This window comes from Heptranchias perlo, unplaced genomic scaffold, assembly GCF_035084215.1.
Source record: "Heptranchias perlo isolate sHepPer1 unplaced genomic scaffold, sHepPer1.hap1 HAP1_SCAFFOLD_700, whole genome shotgun sequence".
In the NCBI taxonomy this organism is placed as follows: Eukaryota; Metazoa; Chordata; class Chondrichthyes; order Hexanchiformes; family Hexanchidae; genus Heptranchias; species Heptranchias perlo.
In genome coordinates, this window is record NW_027139730.1 from 78656 (window position 1) to 102500 (window position 23845).

Here is a 23845-nt window from a genome sequence, read left to right on the forward strand (position 1 = left end):
TCCCTTTTAAACAGACACAGACACGGAATGATCCGGGACTTGCAGCACATCCCTTTTAAACAGACACAGACACGGAATGAGATGGGACTTACAGCACATCCCTTTTAAACAGAGACAGACACGGAATGATCCGGGACTTACAGCACATCCCTTTTAAACAGACACAGACACGGAATGATCCGGGACTGACAGCACATCCCTTTTAAACAGAGACAGACACGGAATGATCGGGACTTACAGCACATCCCTTTTAAACAGAGACAGACTCGGAATGATCCGGGACTTACAGCACATCCCTTTTAAACAGAGACAGACACGGAATGATCCGGGACTTACAGCACATCCCTTTTACACAGACACAGACACGGAATGATCCGGGACTTACAGCACATCCCTTTTAAACAGACACAGACACGGAATGATCCGGGACTTACAGCACATCCCTTTTAAACAGAGACAGACACGGAATGATCCGGGACTTACAGCACATCCCTTTTAAACAGACACAGACACGGAATGATCCGGGACTTACAGCACATCCCTTTTAAACAGACACAGACACGGAATGATCCGGGACTTACAGCACATCCCTTTTAAACAGACACAGACACGGAATGATCCGGGACTTACAGCACATCCCTTTTAAACAGACACAGACACGGAATGATCCGGGACTGACAGGACATCCCTTTTAAAGAGACACAGACACGGAATGATCCGGGACTTACAGCACATCCCTTTTAAACAGACACAGACACGGAATGATTCCGGAAAGATATCATAATTATGATGCGTAAGTTTCTCTAAAGTTGACCATGAGATGTATTCTTTTTACCAGGATACCACTGTACACTTTGCGTCCTGACAACCTCAACACCTTCGTGGAAGGAACTGTTGCTGATTTCAGCAAACAATGCAAAAACCTTCCCCCACCGTTTCAAGAAGGTTGGGACTTAAAGCTTTCTGGATGGACGAAATGAAGATTTCCATGCAATGACGATGGGATTCAAACCCACGCGCACAAAGCATTAGGAATCCATCGCCTTAACCGCTCGGCCACCTCGCCGAATAAACAAAGCGGAGAAAACCCTTTTTATTCAAAATGAAAATACTGCCGCTGTTTCCAATCTGAACAGAAAATGTTGGGAATACTCATCAGGTCAGGCAGAATCTGTGGGGAGAGAAACAGAGTTAATGTTTCAGGTTGATGAACTTTCGTCAGAGCTGGGTCAGAACAGAAACACTTTTATTTTCTTCTTTCTCAATGTAAAGTCCTGAACATTGAGGACAAGAAAGTCTGACTGGACAATATGACCCGCCCATGCACCCAAATCGAGAATGTTGAAAATGTCCAATCAGCTGCTGTAAGCAAACTTCGGTGGAAGAACAGCTTTTGCCACTGGATGCAGCGATGTTCGAAGAACCAAAGTCTGTGATGGTGAGCGTGGGGAATTGCCAGGATAGGAAGCAGAACGATTCACTCGATATTTCGGCGGAGAGGCCGTTGATAAATTTCAGATGGAACAGCAACATGTTGAAATCCAGTCGGTGTGTGAAATAAAGCGAGTGTTGATGGAAGGGGCTGGGAGTTCAGCAGTGTGGGACCGTGTGTCGAACCACAGCAGTTAAATCCGATTCCCAATTAGTGAACCGATCCAAAAGGTGCAGGAGGAGATGGAGATAACCGGAGCGTGACGTAAATCGACCTGCTCATGTACATTCCCTGATAATAAATCCTATTGTGATGCAAAGAAGAAATTCATAATTATGGTACATATTTTTGTCTTATGCTGACCAGAAGAGATACTCGGTTTACCAGGGCGCCATTGTGCACTTTGATTGAAACTTCACCGGGATCACACCTTCCACTCTCAACACTTCCGTGCAAGACTTTGCTGATTTGAGCAAACAGATGTAAACCAGCAATGCGAAAAAGCACTTCTCAGGAACGAAGGATTTTTCGTGAAGAGGCCAAAACAAACAACTCCACAAATTCTGGCAGGGGTGGGATTCGAACCCACATACGGGCAAAAGACGTATAATAAAACCTGGCACCTGGAGCAGCTCAGCCACGCTCTCCCCATTTAGTCACTTCTAATGAAAAAGCTCAGAGAGCTGAAACGTTCCCTCTGGTTCTTTCTCCACAGGAGCTGCCTGACCTGCTGAGTATTTCAGCATTTTCTGTTTTCATCTTTGTGATTTCACAATGGCTGTTTTCCTGAAAACACCTAATTTGACTCAAGGACTCAGTTCCAAGCATAACTTTCTGGGGCTCTTCTCATACGCAAAATGGCACTTTCCTTTCCTGCTCACATGCTTCAAAATCTGCCGTTTCCGAACAAAATCCCCTCCGCGCCGAGCTTTCAAAGGGCCTTTCGCTCACGGCCAACCTCCTGTAATCGACAGCTTTTCACCACTGCCGCTCTTTTCATTTCTCCTCATTCCTTTTCAATCGGACATTTCCACAGACCTATTAAGATCAAGCGGAATATTTCCGACCTGACTGCACCGCCCAGATTGCTAAAAGTGCACCTTTCAGCCGTCATTCGCAGCTATGTCGCGCCGCCCGTCTCTCCCGCACATCAACTACTCGGGGAAAAGCGCCAACGACCATGGAAACAAAACCCAGTTCTTCAGTTAACATCCCCCGTGTCACAAGATACCCCACAGAAATTTCACGGTAAAGTCTGCCGCTGTCCTTCCGAATGCCAGTCCTGCTTTCTCAGTGCTTGTTTCTGGAACAGTCACACAGATTGAAATGTATCGACTGGTTTTAAGGCACAAATGAACATTGATGCGAACGGGACATGTGCCCCTGAGGAACAGCGGTCGATGTACAGCAAACTTAAAGGCGTAAGAATGTGAGAGTGAATGTAAGAGTAGGTAAGGCCGCAGTAAAGTCTCAGTGAAATGGATCATGATTGTGGAAGGAAGAAAAAGCGGGAAGAAGCGGTCGGTCTGAATTTTGGATCATCCAGAGACACATGAGAGTGCTCGGATGTGAAAGAGTAAGCGGGCTTTCACCATCCACAAAACTTATTTCTTTCATGTGGTAAATATTGATTTCTTGCAGCGTTCTATTAGCCTGTGTCGCGGAGAGTAAACCAAGCGGTACCGTGACCCGGATTTGCACCGTGGTTGTGGCGCCAATAATGTAGATAACTGACCTCATATAACCTGCCCCGTCCTCATCAATACCGCGAACGGCACTGATTGAGATTCACGGGGAGTGATCTTGTCGATTATTTTTTGTTGGCCCCCAATTACTAACAGATCTCACACTGTAATAGGATGAATTTTAAAGATGTGAGTATCTGCGCCCTTCCAAACCTCCACTCTCATTCAGTCTGTGCTTCCTTTCACTGCTCTCCTCCCGTTTACATTGCTGTATTTTGAACTGTATCTCCCGTCCAGCAGCCGATCTGCCCGTTCCGTTTCATCTCACCATTTCAACACCGAACACAAAAAGGTTAAAGTGCACATGGGTGCGTCATTCGAATATGAGGATTGAGATCACATGCGCAACGACGGTGTCTATTACTGATCTTTATTGATTATCTCTGGATCGGTCCTTTCCTTTAATCCTGTGCAGTAGCAGTGATATAAATTTGTGGATTTGAGGGTTGAGCCAAACCCAAGTCAGTTCCCCAGTCCCCAGGAGAAATTCTATAATTCCTGGACAATTTGTATTAAGCAGAATTTAGCAGCAAAAGGTATTATTAATGGGAGCAGTGGGGATGAGATTCATCAACATCCGGCGCCCTGTAAAACAGAGCGGCGGGCAGATGAGGATTAAATTAAATCCTAATTCACTGAATCTAAACAAGGTTTCAAGAAGTGAATCTGTCAGGAGTGGGATTCCTGATCCTGTGTGTGAGCTGCACCTGGGGAATTCTACCAGTGAGACAGGAACGTCCGCACGGTAGCGGCTGCATGTGTCCATTTGGAAACCTGTCGGAAAGAACATAAAGTCTCATAAATCTCCTCTGAATACCCTGCGCATTCTGATTTACAGCCGTGCATTAGAGGCGCTCGCAGCTGCCGTGTCCGAGTGGTTCAGGCGTGAGATATAAAACCCAACGGGGTGTTCCGGTGAAAGTTCACGGCGCTATTGTTTAAAGTTTTGTTCAATGCTCAAATAAATATGAACTGGAGATAACGGGCCGCCTTTCCTTCCCTCAGAGAGATTCTCCACCGCGGCAGAGCCTTTTAATTGGGAGCCCAATGGTCTCTTGCAAAATTTCAAGATGCGTGACGGAAACGTCACAATATTCCACAATTTGGGTACGGATAGACTGGAGAAGCTGGGGTTGTTCTCCTTAGAGCAGAGAAGGTTGAGTGGAGATTTGCTAGAAGTTTTCAAAATCATGACATGTTTAGATAAAGTAAATAAAGAGAAACTGTTCCGATTGGCGGAAGAGTCGAGAATCAGAGGACACAGATTTACGGTGGTTGACAAAAGAACCAAAGGCGATATGAGGAAAACGATTGTTACTTAGCGAGTAGTTATAATCTGGAATGCGCTTCCAGAAAGGGGGATGGAAGCAGATTCCATCGTGGCTTTCAAAAATATTTGAAGGGAAAATATTTGCGGGTCTGCAGGGAAAGAACGGGGGAATGGGACTAACTGGATTGTTCTTACAAAGAGATGGCACAGGCTCGATGGGCCAAATGGCCTCCTTCTGTGCTAAAACGATTCTATGATTTTATCTCTCCCAAGCTCCATCATAAATTCTGCTCACTTGATATTTAGGTTATTTTTTCTATACTTTTATCTCCATGTCTCTGTCTCTCTCTGTGTTTTCCCCTGATGGACTCCTCCGGCTTCCTTGAACGGCTCAGGCTGATCGAACCAGCGACAGGAGCAGAGAAGGGTAAAGATAGAAAGACTGAGACGGTAGGAAAAGTAAAGGACCAATCCAGAAGATGAATTCGTAACTAATGTCTACACATTCATGACTCTTCGTCCTCACAGTGAAAACATCAGTAATTTTATCCCAGTATAAGAAAGTCTTGAATTTATAAAGCGCTTTTCACGACCACAAGACGTCTGAAGTGTAGTCACTGTGATACTTGTGGGAGAGTGGATAATCTGCGGATGACGAGACAGACAACAATGTAGCTTTAGAGCAATTAATTCTGCAAAGTCTCACTTGATAATACAAGTCGCACGTAAATAAACGAATGTGGTAAAGAGAGGCTAATATTGTTGATATGAAATATTTAGAATAGAACTGGACATTCCTCTACATCGGAATAGAAAACGTGATTGGATGAACAGAATGATGGCCGATCGGCTGTGGGTGGCACCCCTTTATTATTAGTGGCTTGTTGATCTTGGGGTATGATTCTCGACTTGGGTATTTGCTGATTGACATGTGAGAGAACGCGAACGAGCCCTGCGGTGTTACCATTTTTAGTGTAAAATCACTAATTGGCTTCTCACGTCTTGTCAGCGGTGTAGTCGGCAGGATTGACTTAATCTCAGTGCATGGAGGACAGAATGCAGAGGTTCTGACCACAACACACATGGAGAAAGGAAAATGTCTCACGATGGTGTTCAGATTGAAGCTGAATGTAAATGTATCCCAATTCACGTGACCTCATGAATGGAGAATGAAAATGCTGCTCCATTGGGCGGTAAAGGAACGCGAACATCCCGCTTGGCAGGCGAGAATTTTACCCCAGAAACAGCAATGCCCGCACAGGTGTTGGCTGCATGAGTCCAGCTGGAAACCCGTCTGCAAGAACATACAGTCTCATAGATCTCCTGTGATAACCTTCCGCATTCTGATTTGTCGTTTGCAGCTGCGATGACCCAATGATTAAGGCGTTGGACTCGCAAAGTGATTTTCCCACCCAGCCTCGACGCAACACATGTGGAGAAAGGAAAATATTTCAGAACGGTGAGCAGATTGAAGCTGAGTGCAAATAGATCCCAATTCACACGATCTTATGAATGGAGAATGATAATAATCCTGAATTGAGCGGGAATCGAAGCCCGACCTCACCACGTTGCAGACGAGGATTCACTCACTGAAACAGCAATGCCCGCACGTTATCAAGCTCCAAGTGTCGAGTTGGAAACCTGTCGGAGAGAACATTGTATCACAGATCGCTTGTGATAAACCTACGCATTCTGATTTACAGCCGTGCAGCATAAATAACTGTGGCTGCGATGGCCGAGTGGTTAAGGCGTTGGACTTAAAATTCGAATGGGATTTTCCTGCATAGGTTCGAATCCTGCTGACAGCACTATTGCTAAAAGTTATGTTTACTGCTCAAATAAATGTGAACTGGAGTTGACGAACCGCATTCCCTCTCTCAGAGAGACTCTCCAGCGCGGCTCATGCTTTTAATTCGGAGCCCAATGGTCTCTTGCAAAATTGCAAGACACGTGAAGGAATCTCTCCCAAGCTCCATCTTAAATTCTGCCCGTTCGCAGAACTTGACATTGATCCTATTTCTTCCTATACTTTGATCCCACCTTGTCTCTGTCTCTGACTCTCTGTGTTTTTCCCTCATGGACTTCTCAGGCTTCGTTGAACGGCCACGGATGATCGAACCTGGAACACCGGCAGTGAAGGGTAAAGATGGAAAGACTGAGACGGGGGGAGAAGCAAAGGTGCAACCCAGCTGATGAATTCGTAACTAATGTCCACACATTTATGTCTCTTCACCCTCACAGTGAAACATCAGCAATTTGAGTCCAGTCCACTTATGGTAGAGTGGATAATATGCAGATGTTGAGACAGACACCAATCGAACCGTTGCCGTGGTGATGAAAGCTCCGAATCCTAAACACTGAACCACAAGGTCACGCTGAAAATTCTTTGCTGTGAACAAGCAGAGCAACGCGGCCTTTCCCACTCGCCCCTTTGTAATTCAGGTCATTTTCGGGCCAGACAAGCTGCTCGCACAAAATGGCATTTTCTGTTCGAACTACTATCGGGACAGAAGGTGATGTTCAGGCAATGACAGCACCAAGTGCAAGTCGGCATGGACATGGAATGGAAAGTGAGGGAAAATACTCCCACAAGCTGCTGATGGACATGTTTCCATTTCCAAAATTCACGCTCCGAATCAATGCAGCTCCTGGGAAAACTCCAAGGCAACGCAGGTCTATCGGGCATCGTTTGAAGCAACTGGCAGTTTAAAGTGTCATCTCCTGCTGCTCCTGTGGGGAGTGAGGGAGAGACACTGTCGGTATCTGCCGACAGTTTGATTTTGTACAGAACTGTACAGAGAAGGAGCAAATATAGCGGGGCTGTGAGATATTCTATATTATTCATATTTGACCAGAGGAATATCCGCAGTCAGAAACTGAAAAGAAGGGAGAGATAAGAGGCCTGAGAATAAACACAGAGCTGAATGAATCACGGAAGAGTGAAAGAAAAATAAATCTCATCAGTTCCATAGTGTCCGGTGCTCAATCCTGGGAGCTCCCCGATGGACTGGTGGTTAAAATTCAGTGCTCCCATCACCGCGTGGTTCCATTCCCAGTCAGAGAATTAAATTTAACAAGAGTTATGAACTTAATAAATAATTACATGAAGCTAATTAAACCCTGTTCGTAGTTGAATGACTGTTTTAATCACCATTAATCAACCAATAACTTTCTATTTCAGACTGAAGGAGATGCTGACGTGGTTACCGAGAGACAGTCAAAACTTTAATAAGATTTTTGTGCTTTGCATGTGATCAAATTTCATCATTTTACAGACTGCATCTTAAGAGTGGGATTAAAAACTCAGTGCAGCCGTTGTTAAATTTAACATTAACCGGCAATTGTCGCCGTTTATCACAGGAACGCCCGAACCGGTTCTCCGATGAAGATGAAAGTAACGCAACAGGGAACATCTGATCCAACACGAAAGGCATCGGGCTGTGATAAAAATCCCCACCGTTTTGCTTTTCCAAAATAAAGGGTGTGACATTTATTCTCTGAAAATAGAAACAGTCTGGTCTCACTCACTGCAGAAATCTCTCTGTCACAGTAAACCAGCTCTCCTACTGCGAGTGTGACCTCCCTTCGGGCCTTTCAGGGGCTTGTCTGTCAAGATGAATTGTGATTTCCGTGAAGCCAATGTTCCGTTCCTTTGTATGATTCATGTTCCTGATTTCCGACCGCAGGGTAAATGGTGGAATATCAGCCCTGCTCAGCCGGCAATGATCACGGTACATTTTCCTGCAGACAAAACACACATTGAAATCCTGGAACTTTGAGGCAATGAATCCTGAGGAAAAATATAATAAGGACTCGAATCATCAAACTTTTGCACCACCGAGACAAGCGGAAAAGCCCTATGCTAAATGTGTAATTCCATGAGCTAAACGTTGAGACTACAGTGACCAATATAACAGCTGTCTACTATCAGTTCACTTTTGCAAAATGAATGGTTGAAACTTGCAGGAGTGAAAATCCAACGAGCCGGTCTTCACTCTTAAACCAGCAACTGTGAAGTTAAGAGAAACGTGCCAGAGAAATACTCGATTTCAGCGCGGTGACACTGGACCAGAGCAAAGCTCAGTTAATATGATCGCCGAGTGGCGAGAGGGTGGATTTGGAATTCCTGAGCGACCGCACTGCGCATTTTCCAGATCTGCTTGGAGCACCAATCCCTTCAATTCATCACTTACAGGGACAATTCGATTCGCGGTTTCTTTTCCCTCAGCTTGGTGAGATCTTAAAAATTGAAAGCGACCAATATCAGAACTAACCTCGTCACCGACATGCTCACAGATACAGAGCGGCCACACTCTGCTTCAGTGAGATGAAAGACCAGAGCGGTTTCAAGGTCGAATGCAATTGGAAGCAAAGCTCATTCAATGAAAGTGCAGGTCATTGAGGTGCCTTTAAAGTCCTGATTGTTTGAACTGAATTTCTTCCGAGACCGCGTGAGATTCAGGTGGAGTGATTTGGGGACTCCTTTTCCCTCGTTGCAAAAGTTTTGAACCGCAGTTCAAGGATCAAAAGTCCAGGTCTAAATAAGGGCTTCTCCAGGGTATGAACCTCGAATCGAGAATTATACCCCGACCTCAACGAGCCCAGAAACAAGAACGTATCACGGACACATTCTATGAGAGAGCTGTCTGCATAATGAAAAGGCATTTTTGAAGAGACCTCCTGATCAGTTCCGTGTTGGATCCTGAACAAAACACAGCACTGTGTGCTTCTCAAATTCACTAAACACCACGAATTACACAAAGGCACCGCTGGGAGTTGAACACAGGATCTCCTGTTTACTAGACAGGTGCTTGAACCAACTAAGCCACGGAGCCAATTCATGGTACTGTTTCCCACCTCCTCTCATTAATATCTATCAGCGACACGTCACATTCTGTTGTGGGTTCAGACTGTTTGATCTTTGTCTATTTCGCTTGCCCGTTTCCCTGTGAATCCCGATACTGACTGCGTTTCAGGCTGTGTTTATCTTTCTGTGTCCATCAGTGCTTTGATACACGAATGAATATTTGTGCTTGTGTTTGTTACTTTAAATAAATTAGGGATGGACAATTCTCGCTCTGACACTGAAGAACTAATTAAGCAAATTTCACAGTGAAGAGTTGTTTATTGTGGTGCTGAAACGAAAAAAACATAAAAGGTGCAAAGAGGGAAAACGGGAAAAACTTGTGAGTGAAATTAAGGACAACTTTCAAGGTCTTTACACGTATATTATGAGAAAAAAAGGGTGACTAAGAGTAATGTGGGCCCCTTAAAGACAGATGGAAGTGATATTATAATTGAAATTCAGGAAATGGCAGACTTGCTGATACACACAGAAAAGCATGAGGATAATAAACCAGATACGAGGAAAACTGAAAATAAATCAGTGTAAGTAAAATAATGGTATTGGAGAAAACAATTAGACTAAAGATAAACAAATCTCCAGGACCTGATGTTTACCATCCCAGGGGACTAAGGGGAATAGGTGAGGAAATTGTACATGCTTTAGTCATGATCGTTCAAAACTCTCTTGATTCAGGAATAATTTCATGGATTGAAAAATTGCCAATGTCATTCCATTAATTAGGAAGGGTAGGAGAGATAAAACAGGAAATTATAGACCGATTCGTCTGACGTCTGTTGTGGGGAAGTTACCAGAATCTGTTATTAGGGAAAGAATGACTGAGAACATAAGAACATAAGAAATTGGAGCAGGAGTAGGCCAATCGGCCCCTCGAGCCTGCTCCGCCATTCAATAAGATCATGGCTGATCTGATCCCAACCACAAATCTAAAGAACACAAGAAGTCGGAGCAGGACCCGGCCACATAGCCCCTGGGCCCTCTCCGCCACCCACAGGGCACTGACCGATCCGAACTCAGCTTCATGTCCAATTTCCTGCCCGCTCCCCGTAACCCCTAATTCCCTTTACTTCTAGGAAACTGTCTATTTCTGTTTTAAATTTATCTAATGATGTAGCTTCCACAGCTTCCTGGGGCAGCAAATTCCACAGACCTACCATCCTCTGAGTGAAGAAGTTTCTCCTCATCTCAGTTTTGAAAGAGCAGCCCCTTATTCTAAGATTATGCCCCCTAGTTCTAGTTTCACCCATCTTTGGGAACATCCTTACTGCATCCACCCGATCAAGACCCTTCACAATCTTATATGTTTCAATAAGATCGCCTCTCATTCTTCTGAACTCCAATGAGTAGAGTCCCAATCTACTCAACCTCTCCTCATATGTCCGCCCCCTCATCCCCGGGATTAACCGAGTGAACCTTCTTTGTACTGCCTCGAGAGCAAGTATGTCTTTTCTTAAGTATGGAGACCAAAACTGTATGCAGTATTCCAGGTGCGGTCTCACCAATACCTTATATAACTGCAGCAATACCTCCTTGTTTTTATATTCTATCCCCCGAGCAATAAAAGCCAACATTCCGTTGGCTTTCTTGATCACCTGCTGCACCTGCATACCAACTTTTTGATTTTCTTGCACTAGGACCCCCAGATCCCTTTGTACTGCAGTACTTTCCAGTCTCTCGCCATTAAGAAAATAACTTGCTCTCTGATTTTTCCTGCCAAAGTGCATAACCTCACATTTTCCAATATTATATTGCATCTGCCAAATCTCCGCCCACTCACCCAGCCTGTCTATATCCCCTTGCAGGTTTTTTATGTCCTCCTCACTCTCTACTTTCCCTCCCATCTTTGTATCATCTGCAAATTTTGATATGTTGCACTCGGTCCCCTCCTCCAAATCGTTAATATAGATTGTAAAGAGTTGGGGACCCAGCACCGACCCCTGTGGAACACCACTGGTTACTGGTTGCCAGTCCGAAAATGAACCATTTATCCCAACTCTCTGCTTCCTGTTCGATAACCAATCCTCCACCCATGCCAGAATATTACCCCCAATCCCGTGATTTTTTATCTTAAGTAATAATCTTTTATGTGGCACCTTGTCGAATGCCTTCTGGAAGTCTAAATACACTATGTCCACTGGTTCCCCTTTATCCACCCTATACGTTATATCCTCGAAGAACTCAAGCAAATTTGTCAGACATGACTTCCCCTTCATAAAGCCATGCTGACTTTGTCCTATTAAATTATGCTTATCTAAATGTTCCGTTACTGTCTCCTTAATAATAGACTCCAAAATTTTACCCACCACAGATGTTAAGCTAACTGGCCTATAATTTCCAGCCTTCTGCCTACTACCCTTTTTAAATAACGGTGTCACATTAGCAGTTTTCCAATCTGCCGGGACCTCTCCTGAGTCCAGGGAATTTTGGAAAACTATCACCAAAGCATCCACAATCCCTACTGCCACTTCCCTCAAGACCCTAGGATGGAAGCCATCAGGTCCAGGGGATTTATCCGCCTTGAGTCCCATTATTTTACTGAGTACCATCTCCTGAGTGATTTTAATCGTATTTAGCTCCTCCCCCCCGAGAGTCCCCTGTTTGTCCAGTGTTGGGATATTCTTGGTGTCCTCTACTGTAAAGACTGAAACAAAATATTTGTTCAGCATTTTTGCCATCTCCATGTTTCCCACCATTAATTTCCCGGTCTCATCCTCTAAGGGACCTATGTTTGCCTTAGCCACCCTTTTTCTTTTTGTATAACTGTAGAAACTCTTGCTATCTGTTTTTATATTTTTTGCTAATTTCTTTTCATAATCTAACTTCCCTTTCTTAATCAATCCTTTAGTTACTTTTTGCTGTCTTTTGAAGAATTCCCAATCTTCTATCCTCCCACTAAGTTTGGCTACCTTATATGTCCTTGTTTTTAGTCGGATACTATCCTTGATTTCTTTACTTAGCCACGGGTGGCTGTCATTTCTTTTACACCCTTTTTTCCTCAGTGGAATATATTTATTTTGAAAGTTGTAAAATAACTCCCTAAATGAACACCACTGCTCATGTACCGTCTTACCCTTTAATCTATTTTCCCAGTCCACTTTAATCAATTCCGCTCTCATACCATCATAGTCTCCTTTATTCAAGCTCAGTACGCTTGTTTGAGAATCAACCTTCTCACCCTCTAATTGGATATGGAATTCAACCATGTTGTGGTCGCTCGTTCCAAAGGGATCCTTAACTAGGACATTATTAATTAATCCTGACTCATTACACAGGACCAGGTCCAAGGTTGCCTGCCCCCTTGTAGGATCAGTTACATACTGCTCAAGAAATCCATCCCTGATGCACTCAATGAACTCGTCCTCAAGGCTGCTCTGCCCAATTTGATTTGTCCAGTTAATATGATAATTAAAATCCCCCATAATTATGGCTGTTCCCTTATTACATGCCCCGACTATTTCCTGATTAATACTTCTTCCAGCAGAGTTGCAACTATTAGGAGGCCTATATACTACGCCCACTAATGTTTTTTTCCCTTATTATTCCTTATCTCCACCCAAACTGTTTCATTATCTTGATGCTTTGTCCCAATATCATTTCTCTGTATTACAGTGATTCCTTCCTTTATTAACATAGCCACCCCACCTCCCCTTCCTTCCTGCCTGTCCTTCCTGATTGTTAAATACCCTGGCATATTTAATTCCCAGTCGTTGTCACCCTGCAGCCATGTTTCTGTAATGGCCACAAGATCATACCCATACGTAGTTATTTGTGCCGTTAACTCGTCCATTTTATTACGAATGCTACGTGCATTCAGATAAAGAACTTTCAAATCTGTTTTGTGACGCTTAGTTCCTGCTTTTTCCTTTTTTAACACTTTACCTATTACTCCATACCTTCTGTCCCTTCCTGTTACGCTTTCCTCTCTCTCCCTGCTCAGGTTCCCAACCCCCTGCCACTTTAGTTTAAACCCTCCCCAACAGCACTAGCAAACACTCCTCCTAGGACAGCGGTCCCGGCCCTGCCCAGGTGCAGACCGTCCGGTTTGTACTGGTCCCACCTCCCCCAGAACCGTTTCGAGTGTCCCAGGAATTTGAATCCCTCCCCCTTGCACCATTCCTCTAGCCACGTATTCATTTGAAATATCCTCCTATTTCTACTCTGACTAGCACGTGGCACTGGCAGCAATCCTGAGATTACTACCTTTGAGGTCCTATTTTTTAATTTACCTCCTAACTCCCTATATTCTGCTTTTAGGACCTCATCCCCTTTTTTACCTATATCGTTGGTGCCTATGTGCACCACGACAGCTGGCTGTTCGCCCTCCCCCTCCAAAATGTTCTGTAGCCGCTCCGAGACATCCTTGATCCTTGCACCAGGGAGGCAACACACCATCCTGGAGTCTCGGTTGCGGCCGCAGAAACGCCTGTCTATTCCCCTTACAATTGAGTCCCCTATCACTATAGCTCTGCCACTCTTTTTCCTCCCAGCCTGTGCAGCAGAGCTACCCGTGGTGCCAGGAAGTTGGCTGCTGCTGCCTTCCCCTGATAAGTCATCCCCAACAGCATCCAAAGTGGCATATCTGTTTGAGAGGTGGATGGCCACAGGGGACCCCTGCACTACCTGCCTGCATCTCTTACTCTTCCTGGTGGTCACCCATTCACTTCCTGCCTGTATACCCTTTACCTGCGGTGTGACCAACTCGCTAAATGTGCTATCCACGAGTTTCTCTGCATCGCGGATGCTCCACAGTGAGTCCACCCGCAGCTCCAGCTCCGAGATACGATCGGTCAGTAGCTGCAGGTGGACACACTTCCCGCACACATGGTCAGCAGGGACACTGGTAGTGTCCATGACTTCCCACATCTTGCAGGAGGAGCATATCACGGGTGCGAGGTCTGCTGCCATGACTTGCCTTAGCTTAGTTACCCCTTTTAAATTACGTTGAAATTAGAAAATGTTAACTATACTAGGGACCTAGGTTCACTAAAAAAAAAACACTATCTGCTATAAAACCTGCAGATCTTCCCTTTCTTATTACTTTACTTACAGTAAAATGGTAGAAATACTCACCTGAACCTACTCACCAATCAGCTGCCTCCCCTGTGCCGCGTCACTTTCTGACTGGTGACGTCACCCCGAACTGCCGTTGGTCTGAGTCTCGCTCTCAGAGTAAGCTCTGGTCTCGCTCTCTCCGCGCTGTTTATATCCCCGCTCTGGTCTCGCTTTCTCCCGCCGCTCACCGACTGAACTCTCGCTCTCTCCGCGCTGTTTATATCTCCGCTCTGGTCTCGCTCTCTCCCGCCGCTCACCGACTGGACTCTCGCTCTCTCCGCGCTGTTTATATCTCCGCTCTGGTCTCGCTCTCTCCCGCCGCTCACCGACTGAACTCTCGCTCTCTCCGCGCTGTTTTTATCCCCGCTCTGGTCTCGCTCTTTACCGCCGCTCACCGACTGGACTCTCGCTCTCTCCGCGCTGTTTTTATCCCCGCTCTGGTCTCGCTCTTTACCGCCGCTCACCGACTGGACTCTCGCTCTCTCCGCGCTGTTTTTATCCCCGCTCTGGTCTCGCTCTCTCCCGCCGCTCACCGCTCTCAGGTCCACTACCGCTCTGCAGGAAAAGCAAGGCAAAGCAGCACCTCCTTCCCCCACTTCACCAAACTCCCACACGTACCGAACTCTCAGCACACTGTGTTGTCCTCACACCGTGCTGAGCACTTGGATAAACATGAATTGATCAGAGAGAGCCAGCATGGATTTGTAAAGTGTAAGTCAAGTCCAACGAAACTAGTTGACCTTTTTGAAGATGTAACTAACGTGGTAAATGATGGAGTGTCTATGGGGGCTATGTGTATATTGACTTCCAGAGGCATTCGTTAAGGTTTAACATCAGAGAGTGTTAACATAAATGAGAACATGTGGAATTCAAAGCAACCCATTGACATGGGGAGGGAGTTGGTTTGGAGGTAGGAGACAGAGAGTAGGGTTAATGGGTATGTACTCAAATTGACAGGATTTGATGAGTGGTGTCCCCCAGGGATCTGTATAAATGAGGCAGATAAAGGAATAGAGAGCGGGATATCCAGGTTTGTTGACGACACCAAGTTAGGTGACACAGTGAGTAGTGTAGATGGGAGCATAAAGTTATTAAGGGAAATTGATAGATTCAGTGAGTTGGTAAAACTGTGTCAGATGGAACTTACATAGAATTACATCGAATGTACATCACAGAAACAGGCAATTCGGCCCAACCAGACTATACCGGTGTTTATGCTGCAGACGAGCCTCCTCCAACCCCTCTTCATCTAACCCTATGAGCAAACCCGAATATTCCTTTCTCCTCCATGTGTTTATCTCACTTCACCGTAAATGCATCCATGCGATTCGTCTTAACTACTCCGTGTGGGAGCGAGCTGCACATTCTAACGCCTCTCTGGATAAATATGTTTCTCTTGAATGCCAGATTGGATTTATTGATGACTATTATATTCATGGCCCGAAGTTCTGACGTCCCCACTCCCAAAAGTACAAACACCTTATCTACATCTGACCGATCAAACCCTTGCATAATCTTAAAGTCCTGTATCAGGTCACCCTCAGCCTTCTCTTTTCGATACAAAAGAGCCCCAGACTGTTCAAAGTTTCAATCTGGGGAAGTGTGAGACCATCCACTTTTGCCCTAAGCAAGATAAATCAGAGTATTTTCAAAATGGTGAGAAGCCAGGAACTGTGGGTGAGCAGAGATACTTTGGGAAATCAGGAAGAGTTGGCAGACAGGTGCAAAAAATAATTTAAATGGCTAATGGAATGTCGGCCTTTATCTCAAGGGAACTGGAATTCAAAAGGGTGGAAGTTATGTTAGAATTCTATAAACTCTGCTAAGGCCACATTTAGAGTACGGCATTCAGTCCTGGGCACCAGACCTCAGGAAGGATATATTGGCCTTGCAGCGCAGAAAGACCAGAATGATACCGGGGCTAAAATGGTTAAATTATGAGGACAGGTTGCGTGGACAAGGTTTGTATTTCCTCGTGTATAGAGGATTAAGTGGTGATGTAATTCAGGTGTTGAAGGTGATTCAATGATCCAATGGTGGGTGTGTGAGTTGGTGCTGAATCGGTCCCCTTCAGTGAAGAGAGGGTCAGCGGGCGCCTGACAGACACGGCTCGGAACGGGACTCGCTTCTCTCCGGCGGCAGCGGCTGGTTTAGAGAGATCTCTCTGTCTGCTGCTGTTACTCCGCCTCCCGCACTCTGGGAGAACCGCGGAGCTCGGTCCTCATTTTTCTCTTATGGATCCGGCTCCATCCGTTTACTGTTGACGGGAGTGCGTCTGATACCAAGTCAGTCAGAAGCAGGTGCAAATCACAACATAGGCACAGGCCCAAGGACTGGGGACTGGTTTGATATTGGGTCCTTTTTAAGGGACCGGCTGTAGAATGTTTGTACAATAATAATGATCAGAATTAACTTTGATACAATGAAGTTTTTTTCAGTTATTTCCCATTTCCACCCTCACCAGTTTTATACAGTAACAGGTAACAATGTTTGAGGGATGTGATGTCCAGTGTTGGTGGAATCAGTGTAATTTAACTTGATACATTGAAGAATCTCTTGTCTATCCCAGGCTCTGACCTGAGGTTTAGACCCTCACCTGGTTTAAAATTGGTCACTCACTGATATAAATAAACCAGTAACAATCCCGAAACCTCAGCGGGGATATTTGTTCCGATACTTAATGACGGTCCCAATTTCCACTGAAATTCTCAATCAGCAAATCCCAGAGGCTGTTTCGGGTTTGACAAACTGTGAAACAGATTGTTTTAAAAGCCGGAAAGAGGGAAAAACTGGTGGTTGATATGAAGTGTTATACATTATCTCTTTCTGTTTCAGATTTACAATTTCTCTTTGTGTGTTACTGACAGGAGAGGCTATAACGGAGCCCAGTGACTGGGTCACGAGCTGCACTGAGTCATTGGCCTGTGTTACAGACCGGCTCGTTGGACCTGCTCATTTCGTGAACTCGCTGGTGTCTCAGCACGTGTGATGACTGAGTGAATCCCTTCCCACACACGGAGCAGGTGAACAGTCTCTCAACCAATGGGCATGCGTTGATGTCAGCAGTTCATTTCTGCTTTTAAAGCTCTTCTCACAGTCACTGCATTAAAAGGTCACTCAATAGTGTCAACAAGTTAATGTTTCAGAAGGTGGGATGATCGAGTGAATCTCTTCCCACACACGGAGCAGGTGAAAAGTCTCTCCCCAGTGTGAGTGCGTCGATGTCTCAGCAGTTCGTTTCTGATTTTAAATCTCTTCCCACAGTCAGATCATTTGAAGGTCTCTCAGTGTGAACTCGCTGGTGTTTCAGCAGGGAGGATGACCAAGTGAATCCCTTCCCACACACGGAGCAGGAGAACGGCCCCTCCCCAGTGTGGGTGCGTTGGTGTGTCAGCAGATTAAATTTGCTTTTAAACCTCTTCTCACAGTCAGAACATTTAAAAGGTCTCTCATCGGAGTGAACTCGCTGGTGTCTCAGCAGGTTGGATGGCCGAGTGAATCTCATCCCACACAAGGTGCAGGTGAACGGCCTCTCCCCAGTGTGAACTCGCTGGTGTTTCAGCAGGGTGGATGACCCAGCGAATCCCTTCCCATACACAGAGCAGGAGAACGGCCTCTCCCCAGTGTGAGTGCGTTGGTGTGTCAGCAGATTAAATTTGCTTTTAAACCTCTTCTCAGTCAGAACATTTAAAAGGTCTCTCATCGGAGTGAACTCGCTGGTGTCTCAGCAGGATGGATGACCGAGTGAATCTCATCCCACACAAGGTGCAGGTGAACGGCCTCTCCCCAGTGTGGGTGCATTGGTGTGTCAGCAGATTACATTTGCTTTTATACCTCTTCCCACAGTCATAACATTTAAAAGGTCTCTCATCGGAGTGAACTTGCTGGTGTGTAAGGAGGGTGGATGACAGTGTGAATCTCTTCCCACACACTGAGCAGGTGAACGGCCTCTCCCCAGTGTGAACTCGCTGGTGTGTCAGGAGGTGAGATGACCGAGTGAATCCCTTCCCACACACAGAGCAGATGAACGGTCTCTCCCCAGTGTGAGTGCGTTGGTGTTTCAGCAGTTCAATTTTGCTTTTAAACCTCTTCTCACAGTCAGAACATTGAAAAGGCCTCTCCCCAGTGTGAACTCGCTGGTGTGTCAGAAGCTCAGATGACCGAGTGAATCCCTTCCCACACACAGAGCAGATGAACGGCCTCTCCCCAGTGTGAGTGCGTTGGTGTATCAGCAGATTACTTTTGCTTTTAAACCTCTTCTCACAGTCAGAACATTTAAAAGATCTCTCATCAGAGTGAACTCGCTGGTGTGTCTGGAGGCTGGATGACCGAGTGAATCTCTTCCCACACACGGAGCAGGTGAACGGGCTCTCCCCAGTGTGAACTCGCTGGTGTGTCAGGAGGAGGGATGACTGAGTGAATCCCTTCCCACACATGGAGCAGGTGAACGGCCTCTCCCCAGTGTGAACTCGCTGGTGTGTCAGGAGGAGGGATGACTGAGTGAATCCCTTCCCACACACGGAGCAGGAGAACGGCCTCTCCCCAGTGTGGGTACATTGGTGTGTCAGCAGATTCCTTTTGCATTTAAACCTTTTCTCACAGTCAGAACATTTAAAAGGTCTCTCCCCAGTGTGAACTCGCTGGTGTGTCTGGAGGCTGGATGAAATAGCGAATCCCTTCCCACACACGGAGCAGGTGAACGGCCTCTCCCCCGTGTGAGTGCGTTGGTGTATCAGCAGATTAATTTTGCTTTTGAACCTCATCTCACAGTCAGAACATTTAAAAGGTCTCTCATCAGAGTGAACTCGCTGGTGTGTCTGGAGGCTGGATGACCGAGTGTATCCCTTCCCACACACGGAGCAGGTGAACGGCCTCTCCCCAGTGTGACTGCGTCGATGAGTTTCCAGCTCTGAAGGGTAATTGAATCCCTTCCCACAGTCCCCACATTTCCACGGTTTCTCCATGGTCCGGGTGTCCTTGTGTCTCTCCAGGTTGGACGATCAGTTGAAGCCTCGTCCACCCACAGAACACGTGTACGGTTTCTCCCCGCTGTGAACGGTGCAATGTTTTTTCTGGCTGTGTAACTGGTTAAAGCTCTTTCCACAGTCAGTGCACTGGAACACTCTCACTCAGTGTGTGTCTCGGTGCTTTTCCACTCACACTGATGTTTGAAATCTTCTCCCACAGACAGAACAGACAAATGTTTCTCCTTCCACATTTAAAGGCCGATGACATTCAGGTCCTGATGAATCGAGTGACTCTGTCAGATCTTGACGTGATCTTTGGTTTGAGTTTCCCTCTGCAAATCCTCCCCTGTAAAAGGAGTTTATAAAAGTTATCACTGTAAGTACAGGATAGAAATTCAGATCAGACAACTCTACTTTCTATGGAACATTATTTCCTCTCTCATTCCTCAAAGCTGTAAATCCCCGTCCCACACACTCTCCCTCCTCCCTGTGCTGAAATCCAAACTCATCGCATCATCTTTCAGTGGCCCGAAACCATGAGTGAAAGGGTGAGAGAGAGAGTGTGAGAGTGAGTGTGAGAGAGTGAGTGTGAGAGAGTGAGTGTGAGCGAGTGAGTGTGAGCGAGTGAGTGTGAGCGAGTGAGTGTGAGAGAGTGAGTGTGAGAGAGTGAGTGTGAGAGAGTGAGTGTGAGAGAGTGAGTGTGAGAGAGTGTGAGTGCAGCAGTGGGCTCGGTGTGGAGAATGAAGTGGGGCAGGTGGAGCATGTTTCAGTGGGGCAGCAGTGATCATAATCTCATTAGGTTTAGAACAGTAATGGAAAAGGACAGGGGACAGTCAAATGTGAAAATTCTTAACTGGAGGAGGGCTAATTCCAATGAGTTAAAAAGGGATCTTGTCCAGGTGGATTGGTATCAAAAATTGGCAGGCAGAACAGTAATTGAACAGTGGGAGGCCTTCAAGGAGGAGTTGGTTTGGGTGCAGAGTGGACAGATTCCCACGAGGAGGAAAGGAACAACATCCAAAGCTCGAGCTCCCTGGATGACGAAAGGTATAGAGATCACCATTTCTCCTTCATTTACAGACACTCCCCGACCGATCGCCATTTCTCCTTCATTTACAGACACTCCCCGACCGATCGCCATTTCTCCTTCATTTACAGACACTCCCCGACCGATCGCCATTTCTCCTTCATTTGCAGACGCTCCCTGACCGATCACCATTTCTCCTTCATTTACAGACGCTCCCTGACCGATCACCATTTCCCCTTCATTTACAGACGCTCCCTGACCGATCACCATTTCCCCTTCATTTACAGACGCTCCCTGACCGATCCCCATTTCCCCTTCATTTGCAGACGCTCTCTGACCGATCCCTGACCGATCACCATTTCTCCTTCATTTACAGACGCTCCCTGACCGATCACCATTTCTCCTTCATTTACAGACGCTCCCTGACCGATCACCATTTCTCCTTCATTTACAGACGCTCCCTGACCGATCTCCATTTCTCCTTCATTTACAGACGCTCCCTGACCGATCCCCATTTCCCCTTCATTTCCCGGCGGGTAGTGAGGGGGGGATAATGTTCACTGTTTTATATTCGGGTCTGGGGCCGCACTCGGGGTTTGTAAAGCCTGAGCCTGGGCCTGAGCCCGGACCCGGGCCCCGGGGTTTATTGAGCCTCTTGCTCCGATCCTCTGACCTGCACCGAACGCGCTCCTCCCGCAGCCTCGACTGGCCGCGCATGCTCATGACACACTGACCGATAATGAGTCACTACTGCGCCTGCGCGCTGGGCTCCACTGATTCGGATAGGGCACAATCTGAACCGCGCTGCATGCTGGGTGATGCAGCCGCCATTGATGATCTTAATATCAGGCCGAAAAACAAAGTCTTTGGAAGCAGATAATTCAAGTGTTTACTTTATAATATAAATAATTCAATCGTTCAATTCATTTCATAAATTATTGAACAGTTCAATTCATTAAATAATCAATTGTTTAATTTGTTACATGAACAATTAGTGTTTATTTATTGTATCATAAAAATAATTCAATAGTTTAATTCATTATATAAATATTCCTTTGTTTAATTTATTATATAAAGAATTCAATATTTAGTTGAATTATTTATATAATGAATGAAACACTTGAATTATTTACATAATAAATTGGATACAAAATTGTTGTAGAGGGTTGTTTTTCAAACTGGAGGCCTGTGACCAGCGGTGTGCCTCAGGGATCGGTGCTGGGTCCGCTGTTATTTGTTATTTATATTAATGATTTGGATGAGAATTTAGGAGGCATGGTTAGTAAGTTTGCAGATGACACAAGATTGGTGGCATTGTGAACAGTGAAGAAGGTTCTCTCGGATTGCAGCGGGATCTTGATAAATTGGGCCAGTGGGCCGATGAATGGCAGATGGAGTTTAATTTAGATAAATGTGAGGTGATGCATTTTGGTAGATCAAATCGGGCCAGGACCGACTCCGTTAATGGTAGGGCGTTGGGGAGAGTGAAAGAACAAAGAGATCTCGGAGTACAGGTTCATAGCTCCTTGAAAGTGGAGTCACAGGTGGATAGGGTGGTGAAGAAGGCATTCAGCATGCTTGGTTTCATTGGTCAGAACATTGAATACAGGAGTTGGGATGTCTTGTTGAAGTTGTACAAGACATTGGTAAGGCCACACTTGGAATACTGTGTACAGTTCTGGTCACCCTATTATAGAAAGGATATTATTAAACGAGAAAGAGTGCTGAAAAGATTTACTAGGATGCTACCGGGACTTGATGGTTTGACTTATAGGGAGAGTTTGGATGGACTGAGACTTTTTTCCCTGGAGAGTAGGAGGTTTAGGGGTGATCTTATAGAAGTCTATAAAATAATGAGGGGCATAGATAAGGTAGATAGTCAAAATCTTTTCCCAAAGGTCGGGGAGTCTATAACGAGGGGGCATAGATTTAAGGTGAGAGGGGAGAGATACAAAAGGGTCCAGAGGGGCAATTTTTTCACTCAAAGGGTGGTGAGTGTCTGGAACGAGCTGCCAGAGGCAGTAGTAGAGGCGGGTACAATTTTGTCTTTTAAAAAGCATTTGGACAGTTACATGGGTAAGATGGGTATCGAGGGATATGGGCCAAGTGCAGGCAATTGGGACTAGCTTAGTGGTATAAACTGGGCGACATGGACATGTTGGGCCGAAGGGCCTGTTTCCATGTTGTAAACTTCTATGATTCTAATTGTTTCTTTATATAATAAATTTAACACTTGTATTATTTTTCTAATGATTTGAGCTTTTGAATTATTGATATCATAAATTAAACATTTGAATTATTTAGATAATCAAATAATCAATTCAATTATTTATATAATAAATTAAAGAATTGTTTCTTTATATAATAAATTTAACACTTGTATTATTCATGAAATGAATTAAGCTATTGTATTATTTTTATAATAAATTAAATACTTGAATTATTTATATAATGAATTGAGCAATTGAATTATTTATACAATAAATAAAACAATTCATTATAAATTAAACTATTGGATTTCTGCTATAATAAATTAGACACATGAATTATTATATAATAAATTAAGCTGTTAAATTATTTATATAATGAATTAATGCATTGAATTATTTATATAATATAAACTATTGAATTATTTATATAATTAAATAGTTGAACTAATTGTACATTAAATTAAATAATTATTGATATAATACATTAAACAATTGGCTTCTTTATGTAATAAATTAAGCAATTGATTATTTTTATATTGAATTAAACTATTGAATTATTAACATTACATTTTAAACAATTGAATTATTTATATAATAAATTAAACAAAATAGCGGCCGGCGAGACGCAATCTTGGACAAAATGGCGGGCAACGCAGCCACCATCTTGGACAAAATGGCGGCAGGTGGCCGACAGAGTGCCCCCGGTGATCCCGCAGTGACCCCAGAATGTCCCAGTGACCCCAGAGTGATGGCAGAGTGCAGCCGGTCAGCCCAGAGTGCAGCCGGGCATCCCAGAGTGCAGCCGGTCAGCCCAGAGTGCAGCCGGTCAGCCCAGAGTGCAGCCGGGCATCCCAGAGTGCAGCCGGGCATCCCAGAGTGCAGCCGGTCAGCCCAGAGTGCAGCCAGTCAGCCCAGAGTGCAGCCGGGCATCCCAGAGTGCAGCCGGTCAGCCCAGAGTGCAGCCGGTCAGCCCAGAGTGCAGCCGGTCAGCCCAGAGTGCAGCCGGGCAGCCCAGAGTGCAGCCGGGCAGCCCAGAGTGCAGCCGGGCAGCCCAGAGTGCAGCCGGGCAGCCCAGAGTGCAGCCGGGCAGCCCAGAGTGCAGCCGGTCAGCCCAGAGTGCAGCCGGTCAGCCCAGAGTGCAGCCGGTCAGCCCAGAGTGCAGCCGGTCAGCCCAGAGTGCAGCCGGTCAGCCCAGAGTGCAGCCAGTCAGCCAGAGTGCAGCCGGGGATGCCAGAGTGGCGGCCTTTGTGTTTGGGCCACCACCACAACAACAACTTG

General features: G+C 45.5%; 1 protein-coding gene and 2 non-coding genes across 6 annotated transcripts in view; 1 reads left to right on the forward strand and 2 right to left on the reverse strand.

The window, feature by feature from the left end:
• The first annotated feature begins 6172 nt into the window (after nt 1–6172).
• trnal-uaa (transfer RNA leucine (anticodon UAA)) lies at nt 6173–6255 on the forward strand. The gene has a single exon. It is a non-coding gene; the product is annotated as a tRNA-Leu (tRNA).
• A 1305-nt stretch (nt 6256–7560) lies between these two features.
• Nucleotides 7561–23845, reverse strand: part of LOC137318589 (zinc finger protein 229-like) — a 17506-nt gene continuing 1221 nt past the window's right edge. The window contains exons 2-3 of one of the 4 annotated variants that reach the window (XM_067981356.1): nt 16960–19676; nt 7561–8188 (exon numbers count right to left, since the gene is read on the reverse strand). In XM_067981356.1, coding sequence (XP_067837457.1) covers nt 18038–19327 — 1290 coding nt within the window. In that variant the 5' untranslated portion in view covers nt 19328–19676 and the 3' untranslated portion in view covers nt 7561–8188; nt 16960–18037. Of the gene's footprint in view, nt 8189–14381; nt 19722–23845 lie in introns of those variants that run through there. The other 3 variants (XM_067981355.1, XM_067981353.1, XM_067981354.1) reach the window with 3 other exon arrangements.
• trnat-agu (transfer RNA threonine (anticodon AGU)) lies at nt 9209–9282 on the reverse strand. Its single transcript has one exon. It is a non-coding gene; the product is annotated as a tRNA-Thr (tRNA).